Here is a 14,814-nt window from a genome sequence, read left to right as displayed (position 1 = left end):
AACGATCTGGGCAGCCAAAAAAGTTTGAAGATGACGAATTGAAAGCATTACTCGATGAAGATTATTGCCAAACACAAGAAAAGCTTGCAGAATATTTGGGTGTTACTCAAGCAGCCATTTCAAAACGTTTAATAGTAGCTGAATATATTCAAAAGCAAGGAATTGGGTTCCACATGAACTCAAGCCGAGAGACGCCGAAAGACGGTTTTGCATTTGGTGGGAGCAGAAGGGTGTGCTATATTATGAGCTGCTAAATCCGGGTGAAACCATCAATGGAGAACGCTACCGAACACAATACGTTTGAAGAGAGCAGTAGCCGAAAACCGCCCGGAATATGCGACACGAGGCAATAATTTTCCATCATGACAACGCTCGGCTCCACGTTGCTTTTCCGGTTAAGAACTATTTGGAAAATAGTGGATGGGAAGTTTTACCTCATCCGCCTTATAGCCCAGACCTTGCCCGTTCCGGTCGATGCAGAACGCCCTCACTGGAAAACGGTTTACATAAGAGATATCAAAAACTGGCTTGATTCATTTTTGGCTGCCAAGCCGGTGGAGTTTTTTTGGAATGGGATCCACAAATTGCCAGAAAGATGGGAAGAGGTTAAAGCTCCAGCTGGGCAGTACTTTGAATAATAGTATTGTACATGTTTTTCTTGAATAAACGTTCAAATTTTGGAAAAAAACTGCACGAATTAAGTTATAGACCACATATTTTTAAATCGGTTTTCAAATACGAAAATTTTATTTTTTTGGTGGAGCTATTGGCAGCGTCAATAATTAGTTATTTATACTATGCTTTTACTAACTTGTATCATTGTATAAAGAATAGGATAGTAGGACAGTGACAATGTTAAAACCATTTGAGGCAATTTTGCACGCCATCTAGTTACTTTTAAGCTCGTTCTTCATAAAAATGACCCGTAGCTTAGTGCTATCTGAAATAAACAGCACTATTTTCAACAACTAGATTTTTTTGGAAAGATTCCAACTAAATGAGAAGTTTTCTTTATCTTCGAAATTCGAACCGACAGTACATTGTTGCCGATTCTACTTTTTATTACGAAAGTGACACAAATTACCTATTCGATAGGAATCTTTACAAGGGCGTATTTTGAAATATCATGTTATAGCATGTATTTATCTCGAACCGACAATAAACTTAATCTCAGTACTAATTATTTGTCACCAATTTCAATGTATATAAAAAGATTTTTGTAATGAGCTCGAGTAGCACTAGCAAATGAAACAAATAATTTTTCATTAATCTGTTAATCACTTAAATTTGGGATAGAAAGAAGGATCCTTGCACAAAGATATATAAAATATATATACTTTCCTTTGGTGACTGAAATAATATGAATTTGCGATTTCAGAGCCTCGGTCAGGAATTTTTTATTTTTTTTTGAAATGCTATATCTAACCTCGTTACAGCTTTTACTAGATATTTTAAAATCTAGTATTGTGACAGCTTCACTTCCAACAAAAATTGAAACTTTCAATCACGAATAATTCAAAAATTATTGATTTTTCGAAAAACTTCATTATTAGTAATTGGAATGTTTTTTGCCTATCGATTTCCACGGTTAGTTTCAACAAAAAACTACCACCTTCTAGTTAAGGTGCCGACGAGTTATTTCTGTAAATTGCAATTTTAAAATTTTTGGTCATTGATGGTGGGTTTTATAAGGGTTGAAATAATTAAAAAAACAAAACTTCTTAAAAATTGAGTATAAATACACTTTTAAATCATTTTTAATTATAAAAAACTAATTGAGATCATTTTTTAACTTTTCATATAATTAGGGGATGATTCGGAGGGGTTGCATAAATCTGATTGATCATTAACTTGTTAAAGAATGTCAACAAATTTACAGATAATACATTTCAACTCCATTTCACCCAAAATATGCATAAAATCTGAGATTTTATATTTTGCAATAAGTGGTAGTTTGAATATATATAAAAAGCCCAGTTCGGCACAGGGAAGATTTTGTAGAAGAGGGTAAGTAAATATTTAAGAAAAGCTTTCAATATTACTACCTTCAGAAGATGGTCTTTTAGGGGGTTACAAGAGTCCGATTAATCATAAGTTTATTTGAGAATATCAACAGATCTATGAGTAATTCATTTGAACTGTATTTTATTCAAATATATATATCAACTTTTTACGATAAGGGTTAGTTTTCGTCACTAAAAAATAAAAAGCACCCTTCACCACGGGGTAGATTTTGAATATACGGGGTAAGTAGAGCTAAAATTTAAATCAACGTTGATTAACAAAATTCCACAGTTTTAACGTTTTTTACCGCTGTTTCCTGGCCTAAAATAATTCGACTCAAGTAGGTTTGTCGCTTGGAAATGTTAATTGAATATTAAAATATAAAAATGACCAGTTTACATACCTAATGTTGCCTTTATTTGTGCTATATTTAATGTGATTGCAAATAGCTTCGAACATTCCACTCGTAGTTGTAACATAACGACAATCGAAAACCTGTAACAAAATTAACGTGCTAAAATATTCACAACCAACAAAACAGTAAAATAAGCTAGAAATTAAATTTGAATAACATTAGCTGATGATCATTCTAACTGGTTAATATTCTGGTAAATACGACGGTGGTTCAAATATAAACTGGAATTTTTGAATAAACGCGCGACAAATTTTGTGTCGTCGAATGCAATGGATGTGAGACTAGTCTGATATGGAACGTAGAGAACAGCTGGAATCGCGTAACCTCACTTTTTGGTGTACTTATAGCCATGAGTAATAAGGATGTACCAGTGTCTGCTGCGCAACGTATAATTATTGGTTTTTTGACAAATTCGAGGATAAGTGCCACTCCAAGACTCGAGCGTATGAATGGTATTCCGCTTTCCGAAAAGGCCGAGAAGTGGTCGCAGACTTGCCACATGTGCGCCCTAATAAATGTTAACGCTGTTCATGTAGAAGCCCTCAGACTTGAACGACGGGGCTTAGCTGGGAAACCCGGCCTTGGCAAAACGATAATGGCCCAAACCTGGTTGAAGTCTGGGTAACTTAGCCCTTCCATTCCATAATCAGCCAGGCCTGACTGAACTCTGGGTAACCCGACCTCGGTTCTCCTATAGTCAGCCAAGTTTGGCAGAATTCTGATTAATCCGATCTTGGCCATCTCATAGTCACTTAAGTCGGGCTGAGCTCTGAGTAACCCGACCTTGGCCATCCTATAGTCAACCAGGCTTGACAGAACTCTGAATAACTATATAAAGTTTTGTTCTAATTTTGTATAAATAAAAATTCTTTTATACATAAAAGACAAAAAAAATAGAATAATAAAAAAAAAATAATTTCTTCATATGTGTAATTATTTAACTAATATTTTTATGTACATTAATTAGTAGAGTGCATCAATAGAAATTTGTCATAAAACTATAATTTTATTGACAATATATTAAAAATTCATTTTTACAAGCTTGGCCCAGGGTTGCAAACCAGTCTTTTGTTTATTTAGACAACCAGGCCTAGTTTAGGTATGCGAATCAATCGAGGGACATTGTTATCCCAGAGTCGCACCAAGTCTGAGCCAATAATGGCTCCCAAGATAGGGCCAGAGTTGTACATACTTAGTCCAAGTCTGGGTCTGTACTGGGCCCATCCTAAAATCCTATATGGGTATAGAAAAAGTCATTTTGGACGACGCAGACAGTACGCGATGTGACTGTAGAATTCACCTTTAGTGTAGGTAGTATTGAGTCAAATAATTCATTCTCGGTAACTGCAATATTTCAGCCAGATAGGTGCCAAGACTTTCGAGCAGAAGTTTACACGCTGGGAAGTTTGGACACATCTTCCGCTGCAATATGAAGATAAAGAAGAAAATTTATTACACCGAATATTCACTACAGCGGTACACAACTATATTCTGGAAAGTAAACGCGCGTCTATGGAGTGGAGGAAGCAGAACCAGCTACAACGAAGGTTATACCGTCAGCGGGGAAGGTGTTGCGTCTCATATAAATCGATAACATCGAACATCTGGAGTTTGCAACCCTCAATAAATTTTTAAACAATTAGTACATCAAACGTAAATGAACGCTATTTTTTTCTTAATTATCAACAAGAAAAATGTACGAAAGAACCAGTAGGCGTTAACAAATTTGGTAATTGCTAACTACCTGCATTTACAAGATCGGGAGTTATATACGGGGTACTGCTTCCGAAGGTCATCGGCGACAATCCTTGGATGCAATAGGATGCAGATATTACAATCCTCAATAGACATGGGGGTTGAAAGTTGTATACAGCGGGCAAATAAAATTTTGCAAGTAGTGAACGAACCGCCTTTTCTTCATTTTTGGCATTTTGTTTTGCTTTTCTGCCCAATTCTGACTTTCTTTTATTCGAAATACCTGTCTCAACACGTCGTCAGATATCATAAATTGTTTGTTTGGCTATTTCCATTCCTACAAAGTGATTAACCGTAAAAGACATTCTCAGTAAACGCCTATTTTACTGGATTTTCTATTCCCACATCCTTATAAGAATAAACGAGACTGCTATCGTACTATCCTCGCATAGTATTAAATATTAATGAAACATAAATTATTGTTATGTTAGCATATATTTGAACCAGTATTGTTTGCGAAACCAACCAGAATAGAATGCGAAAAGAAATAATACCCTCTAGCTGCATGCCTAACAACGTAATCTGAAATAATCCTAAGAAAGTTGAGTGTCTACTAGAAAACAGGGATTTGTTACCGAAAAGAAAAAATGCTTAAAAGAAATATAGAGTGGTATACTTGAAAACATAAAAGTGCTGTCAAAAAAAGATCCGATTACAAATTGTAGAATACGCGGATGTTCAAGGTAGAATTTTATTATACTCATTTTTGATTTAGAAAATTGAGACGAATCGTAAAATCGTTAAAAATTTCTAAAGTTTCGCGAAATCGTGATCACAATCAAATTGATAATATTCTAATGCATGTTTGAATTTGGAAATAATTCATTTCTATATTATATTTTAGAATAGAGCTGATGTTTCACATAGTTAATCGCTATTCCTTAGGTTTTTAGGTAGGCGTACGTTATTTATTTTGAATTTAAATAAAAATTGCTTCTTTTGTATGTAGTAGAATTATGGGAATCGCTATTCAGAACACTATGGATACCATCTGGACTGTGTCATAGCTCTTATATGATCCAGAACGTCAACACTAACAAATACTACCTTTCTTGGTTTAGGTATATAGTGAAGCGTTTTTTATGCTTCCAATTTTTTCATTAGGTCTTTGAAAAAAAATGAAAAATTAATCCAGCGCGACATATAACTTCAGATCCCATTTTTTTCATGTATACGTCGAATTTGACTCGAATAGATATAGAAAATCATCTTAATGCACCTAAATGTTTTTTATTTTAGTCTCCGTTTTAAAATTAGTTTTTTTAATTATTTTTGTAAGATATAATTCTTTGAGAGATACATCTGTTTATGAAGGATTGTAGAGATCTTGGACAGGTAGTAAAATGTGAAAGGGAAGAAGTGAAGACAGCGTCCACTGCAATGTGCAACTAAAAGGATTTTTTCTAAATGTTGTTTATTTAAAAGTGAAAATTGTGAGATCTTACGAAAATTTACTATATGTTGCTAACGGAATTTTCATTGGAGACGGTTTTGTTGCTGTTGATTTTCTGCTCAAGATTATTTAAGGCCGCTTGACACGATGCAAGAAAACGACAATGCAATGCAAGACGTAATATTTATGATAAAAAGCATGCGCAGATGAATTTCAGTTGATTGTCTCACGCAAGTTTCAATTTCATAGAGAAATGAGTTGCTTATATTACGTTTTTTTTCCTCGGAAGTTTTTTAAATGTTTCTTCATCCATTCTCAACTAATTTATCTATGATTTCTCGTTTAATTCTCTAGCTAAACTGTCCATCAGACTCCAAAAACAAGACAGAGGCAGAAATAATTATTGCCAGTGTTTAAAGCTAGGAAATTGATTTTACTTTTGGAATTTTGATTAGTGGCAACCATGATGCAATGGTAAGAGACTTGGATAAATTCAAACGACGTGCAATATTCCTCTATGTAATATTTTGTCAAACTGCCTTCAGGAATTACGTGACCTGAGCATGATAATATTTTCGAGCACTCAGATCGATTGATTAGATTAGAAAAATCGCCAGATATAAATCTGATTAACGAAACAATATGTGGAAGACTCAAACATCAGGAGTTGACTATTGAATGTTTCTTATCAACCTGATAATGAATAAGTAGTTGTCTGCTTCAAAGAATACAATGAAGATATAATTTGTTTCAAATGTATGGAGTCTGTCCATATATCATGTTGGGGAGATTATGTTTCAAAAGATTGAGTTGAGCAGAAAATCTGCAAATTGTGTTTTAATGAACTTGTTGTTCAAAAAGAAAGAGAAAAGTCTGAAAAGTGTTCTGAAGCCTCTGAGGGGTTCACCGTCCGTATCCCAGTGTCTAAACTTAACAAAGGAAAAAGTGATGCTGAATCTATTTTAACTATCATCATAAAAATAACCAGAGAAGGATTTTTCTAATTGGGCACAAGAAAAGTCTGCGTAAAACAATTATATTCCTGATTCCAGTTCAGTGTCTGTGAAAAAAAAAATAATTAAAGCTCAAAGTTTAAGTTCTGGTCAAAACTGGTGTTGAGTACAGAGAAGAGAGGTAGTCGAGAAAACGAGGACATTAATGCAGAAAATAATATGATAAGAATCAAGAAAAAAATTTATTTTTGAAAAATCTATCGTCTTCAATAGGGTTGAGGAGATTGTGAAAATTGAGTAAGTTACGTTGAATGTCATCAAAGAAAAAAGCAAGTAGGTATGGGAGATGTCTGAAATAAAACCCATATTGTGGTAAAATATATCTGTCAATAGGAATGTTGTAACCAAGGATCCTCAGGACATTCCAAATGAGCTTATTTGAAAAAAAACTGTCGTGCTACACTCATAAATCATTCAACCGCAGGGAATAAACCTGGTAGAGGAGCTTGGGAAACGTTTTATTGGAACAAAGTAGTATTATCGAAAGAGAAAACGTTTGATTCCTCCAATAAAGGAGACTTACAATTTCATTGTCATTGAAGAATTCAAATAGAATTTCATGCTCTTTTCACCAATATTTGCGTTTCTATACGTAAAGGTTTGGAAGTTGGAGTTGAGGTATTTAGTTTTGATTTTAATTTTACTATACAGGGAATTGTCGGAAGCTATAATTTTTTTTATATTTATCGTGGCATCAACTTTAAAGATTATTAGCGACATGTCAGTCGTTCACAATTTATGATACAGTTGAGTGTCTTTTAGATATTTGATTAAATAGAGAAATTATACGGAGACGCATTGGTCGCAAAAGAAAGCTGTTGACAATTATTGAGATAAGAAAAACATCTTATGGAACGACAAATACCTACTGCTACATAAAGCAGAATGGAAAAATCTCAGCATCGGAGAATTATTACATGTTGCGAAGGACATAGACGCATTTAAAAACTTGGTCGCCAACCTTCAATGAGAAGACGGCGTGAGAAGAAGAGAAATTATGGTGTTTGGAAAGTGCTTCACGTTTATATTCATGTTACAAGTTTCACATATTGGTGGGATTTCTCGGTTAAATAAATATGAGTGTGTCACTTTTAGTGCAGGCATTCAAGCTTTGATTGGTGTCAAACCTCCGAATTTTTTAACGCAGCTCCGATTTTCATGAAAATTTGGAATTAAGCTCATCTTACCCTCCATATCAAGATCTAAATGGTCGCAAGGTGTACAAATTGTTTTTAAAGGATGAACACCATCCCTTATCGAAAAATATCAATATTACAGTTTTTCCTACTTTTTTCAATTTAAATGTTTTTTGTTTATGCAGCATAAATCTCTTAACATATTGTATAATAGAAAATTTATATATTTTGAAGTATCAACCCTTAAAAATCTTTAAAAACTACCCTACTAATGAAAAAAATCTTTTAACGATTTAAAATATTGCAATTTCATTTTTATTGCAATTTAATTGGTTATTGGCAGGGAATGAAATAAAAATAAATCTAATGACTGCCAACTTTTAGATTTTGCATTCTTTTTGGTATTAAAGTTTGTTTTCTCTACTTGAAGTAATTTTCAATTGTCTATACCCTGTCAACCCTTAAGCACCACCCCTTTGATAAAAAATAGCATCAACAGAACAAATCTGTGCGCCAAAATTTGGAACTTTTTCATAATCATCAATAAACAAAAAAAATTTCAAATTTTTATTTTTTATGTAACTCCATTAATTTTTAAGCTATCACATTCTACAAATAACCATTTCAAAGGTAATTCTTAGGGCTGCAAGCATATGTATGTTAGAAGGGCTTGAGAGCCTCCACGTTTTATTAATAAAGGGTCAAAGGGCTGTGGATAAGCAATCCTCACACTTTAGTGACAGATTAATTTGATTATAACTCCGTCAATTTTTATGCTAGAGAAAAAATGGAAAAATCAAAATAATCTCCATAAAAAATGCTTCAATTTGACTGTTTATTTGTTTTTGTATCTCATGTTATGAAGATAAAATGAGCAAAAAATTTTTTTTTGAAAAATAAAAAAAAAGTATTATTTAATGCTCATTTCTTTAAAAATTATGCGTTTCTAATCAGTCAATCTTTTAGACGTCGTGAATAACTCCAAATAAAGTATTTGATACAAGGAATAAGTTTAATTTTGATTTTATATGAAATGGCATTAGTTTTGGTGCAATTTTTTTAGCTTTAACTATTTTACATCATATATCACTGAAATTTCAGTCGAAACGACTTTTAGTGGTAGTCGTTTGAAAGGTCTTTTTAAGCTGTTTAAGAAATATTCTATGACTTTTTGTTGGAAAATGTACCCTTTTCCCGTTATTTGAGTTTAAATGCTCAATTACGTAAAACAAAAGCTATTCAAGTATCTATAACTTGCTTTAGGTAGAACATTAAGATCTCAAAATATAGCTTAATTTCTTCGTTTTTTTATAAGCTTTCATTTTCATTCATTTTTGTTTATTACATTGTTTTCGATAAACTGCACCATTATGGAGTGATACGAAAAAAACTATTGAAAAATGCGGTTTTTTTGACGAAAAATCGTACTTTTCAATTGCGAATAACTCAAAAACTATTGATCTGGCGATAAAACTTTATATGACATTTTTTAATTTAAATTTTCTGATCTTTTGATCTTGGTTACTCTGGGTGAAAAATTTTCCACCCCCTAAAAGAGCGGCATCCCCCAGGTGGGGGGAGGGGCACACTTCGGCTCCATTTAGAGCTTTTTGCATTGAAGAATTTGGAGGGGAAATGCTTGAATACCTGGCCTAATAGTTTTTCCATGGTTGGACGGATGATTTTATAGAAGTTATATCGATTATTGCTTCGTCGTTGCTTCTTTAGCAGATTTGTCTGCTGATACGTTTGCCTTGAATTGGTGGATAAGATCTTAAAAAGGATAAGGACGCTATAATTGTTGAACTAGATTAGTAAAATGCGCTAATGCTTCATTAGTCTTCTTCTTCTTCTTCTTGTAGTAGGACGAGGTCCTGTCAGGTCTGTCATCTGCCCTCTTGTGACGCCGATGTCCAGCTATCGTACCAGCGTTTTGGGGGCCTACCGATTGGGCGTCTTGTGTCTGGTTTCTGTGTTTTGGCCTATTTGGCAATCCGTTCTGGAGCCATTCGTTCTACATGGTCTCTCCATTGTCAGCGTCTTGCTCTTACCCATCTAACGACATCTTGTACTCCCAGTTCTCTTAAGGTATCTGTGTTGGGTATTCTATCGTGGAGTGTGGTACCCTTTATTGTTCGTAATATCTTCATCTCTGCTGTTCTCATTTTTCTCTTTGTTTGTGTTGTGTCTGCCCTTGTTTCTGCGGCATAGGTTAGTATGGGTCTGATACAGGTCTTGTAGATTCGCGTCTTACTTTCTATGCTCATATATTTATTTCTCCATATAATGTCCCGTAAATATCCCGATATTCTAGTTATTCTTGCTTCATTAGTAAAGCCAGGAAAAATTTAATGAGAAATTCAAAAGTGTATTGCTTACATTTCGAATATATTTTTGTTAAAAATATATTAGCTAACTGAATTCATTCTAATTACAGGTGAGATCTACTTATTACTTTTAATATTGTAACGTGGAGTAACATTAATGATAGAATCAGTATTCTAGAGCTCATAAATCACAATATTTATACATTGTGATTCATGAAAAACTTTTTATATTATCACCATACGTGAAGCACCCCTGGGAGGACATCATGAAGCTAATAAAAAGTGTCAAAACCTCTTCTCTATCTATTTACACGGTGATTTGTGAAATTGATTAAAAATTTTCATTTACTATAGTGTTCATACAGCTCATTTGATTGTTTGAATTTTTTCGTTATGCAAGACACTACTACCAAGCATTCGACTGGTATTAACAAAGCTTAGAAATTCCGTATTGAATATTGCATCTTGCATATTATCTCACTTTTATACAATTTTTAGTAAACGTACTTTTTGTTCAAAATTCCACATTGCGACGGCTTTATGACCTCACTGTAGCAACTGTAAGACTATGTTGAATACAACAGTCTGAACTCACGACATTTCTTTCAGAGCTGTAAACTTTTGTTGCGTTTCGTTCATACATTTTCTACTTCTCTTCTAACTTGCTTTTCAACTCTGCAAATTCCATTCCACAAAGTTTTACTTTTTTAATCGATCAATTGCAGTTATAGAGATTCAGTTTCAATTCCAAATGGAGATTTTGTCATTATTTGTGTTAAGAAGATTTACTTTCAATTCTAGAATGGTTCTATTAGTTTTTGAAATTGTTCAAATTCATCTTCAATTCTGTTTATAAGTGTGCTTGAAAACAAACCAACTCTTCTTCCAAAACATAGACTGAGCTGCAATTTCATATTTAGTTTATTTAAATTCGTTGTGATATCCCCAATAAGTAAAATTTTTCTAACCCTTTGTTGCTCTTTAATTCATGGTGAATTCTAAGTAATCAATTTCATTCAAGTACAATATTGAGTCTCCATTTCTTTTAACAATTTTGATTCTAGACTAGACTAGAATTCGTAGAGTGCTTTTGACAAAATGCTTTTTAAAAATTTTGATCACTAATTTCATATCCTCAACAAAACGTTTCGTGTATTATGCAGTGAAACTTCATAATTTCGTGGTTTATTTTGCTCTAAAAAATCGTTGTTTTTATTTAAATAGATCTCTTTGTCTTCAAGGCATTTTTTACGATACTAGCTATATTGCGTGAATCAGTTGATGGTCTACGTGAAGATGCTTCTTTAACTCTTTGTCCGACGCTAGTTTACGTACACTGAAAACATTTAGAAGGCGCATTCCAATCAATGCTTGATCAGTAATATATGAAGAATGATTTAAACTTGCTAGAGATTTGTACGAAGATCGTGCCAAAAGTTTTCACTCCTAAACAAAACTATTTTTCACGAATTTGTTATGTTGCTTTCATTGGGATAAAGGAAGCTAGATGGTCAGGTAATATCCAATGATAAAATTTTAATTAATAAATCCACTGAACTCAAAGTATAATAGTAAAGTATCAAATCGGCATCTCAAATTTATAAAACTCTACAAAAGTCAATCAAAAGATTTTAATTTTAGTGAGATTAACTAATTAAGTGATGACGTCGATGATGTAAAATCAAACGAAGAAGTTGAAGAACAGTTTGAAATTAGGGATTTCATTGTTAAATTTCAAAACAAAGGGTCTGTAGTTCATTATGTAGATAAATATAATTTAACCAACTTATAACTCAAAGAAACTCCGAGATCTTATCTTTTCTTATTTCAAATGTACAACTAAAGCAAATGTTGCTTTGGGAGCGTACTACCAAATTAGAATATCAGCTATTCGTTATTTTTCATTTTATTTAATATATACGGGGTGGGCAAATAAGAACAGCCGTCGATCATATTATATTACAGCTTCCGGGAAAAGACAAATTATAAAAAAAATGACACCGAGATTCAAGCTCCGGATTTTATTAGTCTAGATGTCAAGTGTAAACTTTTGGTCTTGTGCCTGCGTTCGAGCTCAAAACCGTTAACAACAAGTTTATCACCGTTTAAAAAAAAAGAGGAGAGACTTTTGATGTACATTCCTAACATATTTCAATATTATCGTTATTCATGAAAAAAAAAGAGGTAAAAATAAAAAAAAATATTTTAGAAAACGTGAGTAGAACTAAACCTATGAATTAATTGAGAACTGTGGTACCAGCTTTGCAGTTAGTAATACTAGTAATAAAAAAGATAAAATAGTATAGATAACCCGATCGAGACATTCTATTGAATGTTTTAAATCAAATTTATTGGTAAAAGGGGCCATTAACGCAACTAAATTGAAATCTAAAATAGTTTGATTGATTATTCTTTAGACGATTCTATGTGACGCTTGCGTTCAAACAATCACGTGACCGCTTAAATTGATGGAAATTTTAGAAATTTACAACTGATTTGAATGCATTTAAATTCATTTGAATATTAAGGTTGGGGCAGAGCTGATTGAAAAACCACAGCCGTTTAATAAAAAACAAGAGTGATTTTTAAGAACAAAAGATACATATAAAAATATTTGACATAATAAAATAGCTAGGTATCAGCGAATCAAAATAAAAAACTCCCAAAAGAATTCAATTTCATTCTATCAATATGTTCAAAGCGGATAGATAATGCAGCGAAGTGGAATAATAGTATTGAAGATGTAATAATGTGATCAAAACGAGTTTATCCAAAATAACTGTATATTACAAGCTTTTATTTAGTTTCACCTGTCCCCTGTGTGTAATCAAATCTTGCAAGATAAATTTGATCCCCTTCCCGGTCTCCGATTGAGCTAAAATTTTGCATGCATGTATAAATCGGTTCGGACATCGAGCTGATCTGATGATGAAGTTGAGCATAGAAACTCCGTAATTCAAAAACCATCGCAAACCTATCAAGTTTGGACTCATTTAATTCTTCTTGACCAGTACTCTGTTAGTAGATGGTAACCAGACACAACCCCATCGAGTTTAAGCTCATTTGATTCGTCTTGAAGAGTAGTTTGTTACTATATGGTAACCAGGGTCTGTTGATGGGGAATATAGCCATAGGAACTTCGTAAATAAATGAACGACGCAACTCCATCGGGTTTGGACTCATTTGGTTCGTCTTGAAGAGTTGTTTGTTACTAGATGGTAACCAGGGTCTGATGATGGGAGAGATGGCCATAGGAATCACATGAATGACACAACCCCATCGAGTTTCAGCTCATTTGATTCGTCTTGACGAGTAGCTTGGTTGGAGTGAATATGCAACTCCAAGAAATTTGGAAAAAAATTTCGTTCCGTTCGTTAGGATTGTGAAATATATCCGATTGATAGCACGTTGTTCCAGAGAATGGCCCATGGTTATATTTTATAGTTTGTCCGTTATTTATAACTGTAACTAAGTTAAATACGACAAATAGTAACAGACGTATATCCATAAAAAAATAGATAGTAGACATCCCAGCAACTATTGCTAATTAAATTGCTTAGAATCTATATATTTTGTATTCCAGAAGACAAACTCTTCCAAAAAGTATATAAAAATTGGCTAAGCAGAACTGAACTGAACACTTGAAAGACAAGACCGTTCAAAGGTTTGAAAAATGAAGTTTTATCTCATATTCTCTATATTGGAATTATTTCAACAGAAATTCAACGCATTATGAAGGTAAATGGATCGTGTATAGTTACTATAGAAGTTACCTGTAGTTTGGACCACTGAATTCTTCCAATACATCGCACTGAATTCCTCCAGGCTAACTTAGCTCCGTAAATCAACTCTGTTTCAGTCAACTGGTACGTTCCAGTACTATTTACTTCATTTTGGACTTGTTCCCATCGTGATATGTGGGCCGGACTTTGAGCTCTGTGGAAATTAATGTTACAATGTTAGTAGAACATCATTATTTTTTGAAAGATGAATTCGACACTACAATTTCTACATGTCATTCAAAATTTATGTTTGCACCGTCTTGGATGTTGACAGATGTGGAAACACACCTTTTCGTTTTATCCCCTATAATCGCTCAAAAAGAAAATGTCGGTTGGTGCAAAGAAAAGCTGTAAAAATTCAATTGAGCTGATTCAAAAGACGTCAATGAAAGCGTGATAGGCCACGAATTATGGATTTATGTATATAATGCTAAATTGAGCAATAATCGACTGTATGGTTTTTTCAAGTTCAGCCAAATCCAACAAAAGGAGTTCGCAGACACGATTTTTCTAAATAACTGGATATATCGCCAAATTCCAATTACAGCGATCAATTTTGAACTGTGTAATAGAATTTGTTTACCAGAAATGCTGAAAAGAATCAGAGAAACCAACTGGAAAAGACGAATGATTCTTCACCACGTTCTTACACATCAGTTCAAACAAAAACGTTTTTGAACAGTCAAATCATCCGTCGTACAATCCTTGTTTGATACTCAATAATTTCTTGTTATATGTACCTCAAACGGAATGAAAAAAATGCTTTGATATTTAATTCAAACGTATCCAGAAGTGTAATAAATCTTGATGGGGATTATTTTGAGAAACAATAAAACCATGTTTAACTTTTCGTCTTTTATATCATGCTCATAATTTGTGTCTTTAACGTGAATGTTGTTTTTGAACTTGATCTCGATACTTCGTATTCTAGACATCATCCCAATATTGAAATTGAAAGATGAAATTCATAAATTCCAGTATGACAAATT

General features: G+C 33.3%; 1 protein-coding gene across 3 annotated transcripts in view; it reads right to left on the bottom strand.

Annotated features, from left to right (window-relative positions):
* LOC130446519 (nitric oxide synthase) overlaps positions 1-14,814 on the bottom strand; it is a 174,393-nt gene that overhangs the window by 39,877 nt on the left and 119,702 nt on the right. For all 3 annotated transcript variants that reach the window (XM_056782833.1, XM_056782831.1, XM_056782832.1), the window contains 2 exons: positions 13,817-13,979; positions 2,408-2,499 (listed from right to left, as the gene is read on the bottom strand). In XM_056782833.1, coding sequence (XP_056638811.1) covers positions 2,408-2,499; positions 13,817-13,979 — 255 coding nt within the window. The remainder of the gene's footprint in view (positions 1-2,407; positions 2,500-13,816; positions 13,980-14,814) is intronic.

This window comes from Diorhabda sublineata, chromosome 7 (genome assembly GCF_026230105.1).
Source record: "Diorhabda sublineata isolate icDioSubl1.1 chromosome 7, icDioSubl1.1, whole genome shotgun sequence".
Lineage (NCBI taxonomy): Eukaryota > Metazoa > Arthropoda > Insecta > Coleoptera > Chrysomelidae > Diorhabda > Diorhabda sublineata.
The sequence above is the reverse complement of the archived record's forward strand: the minus strand, read 5'-3'. Positions and strand labels throughout refer to the sequence as shown.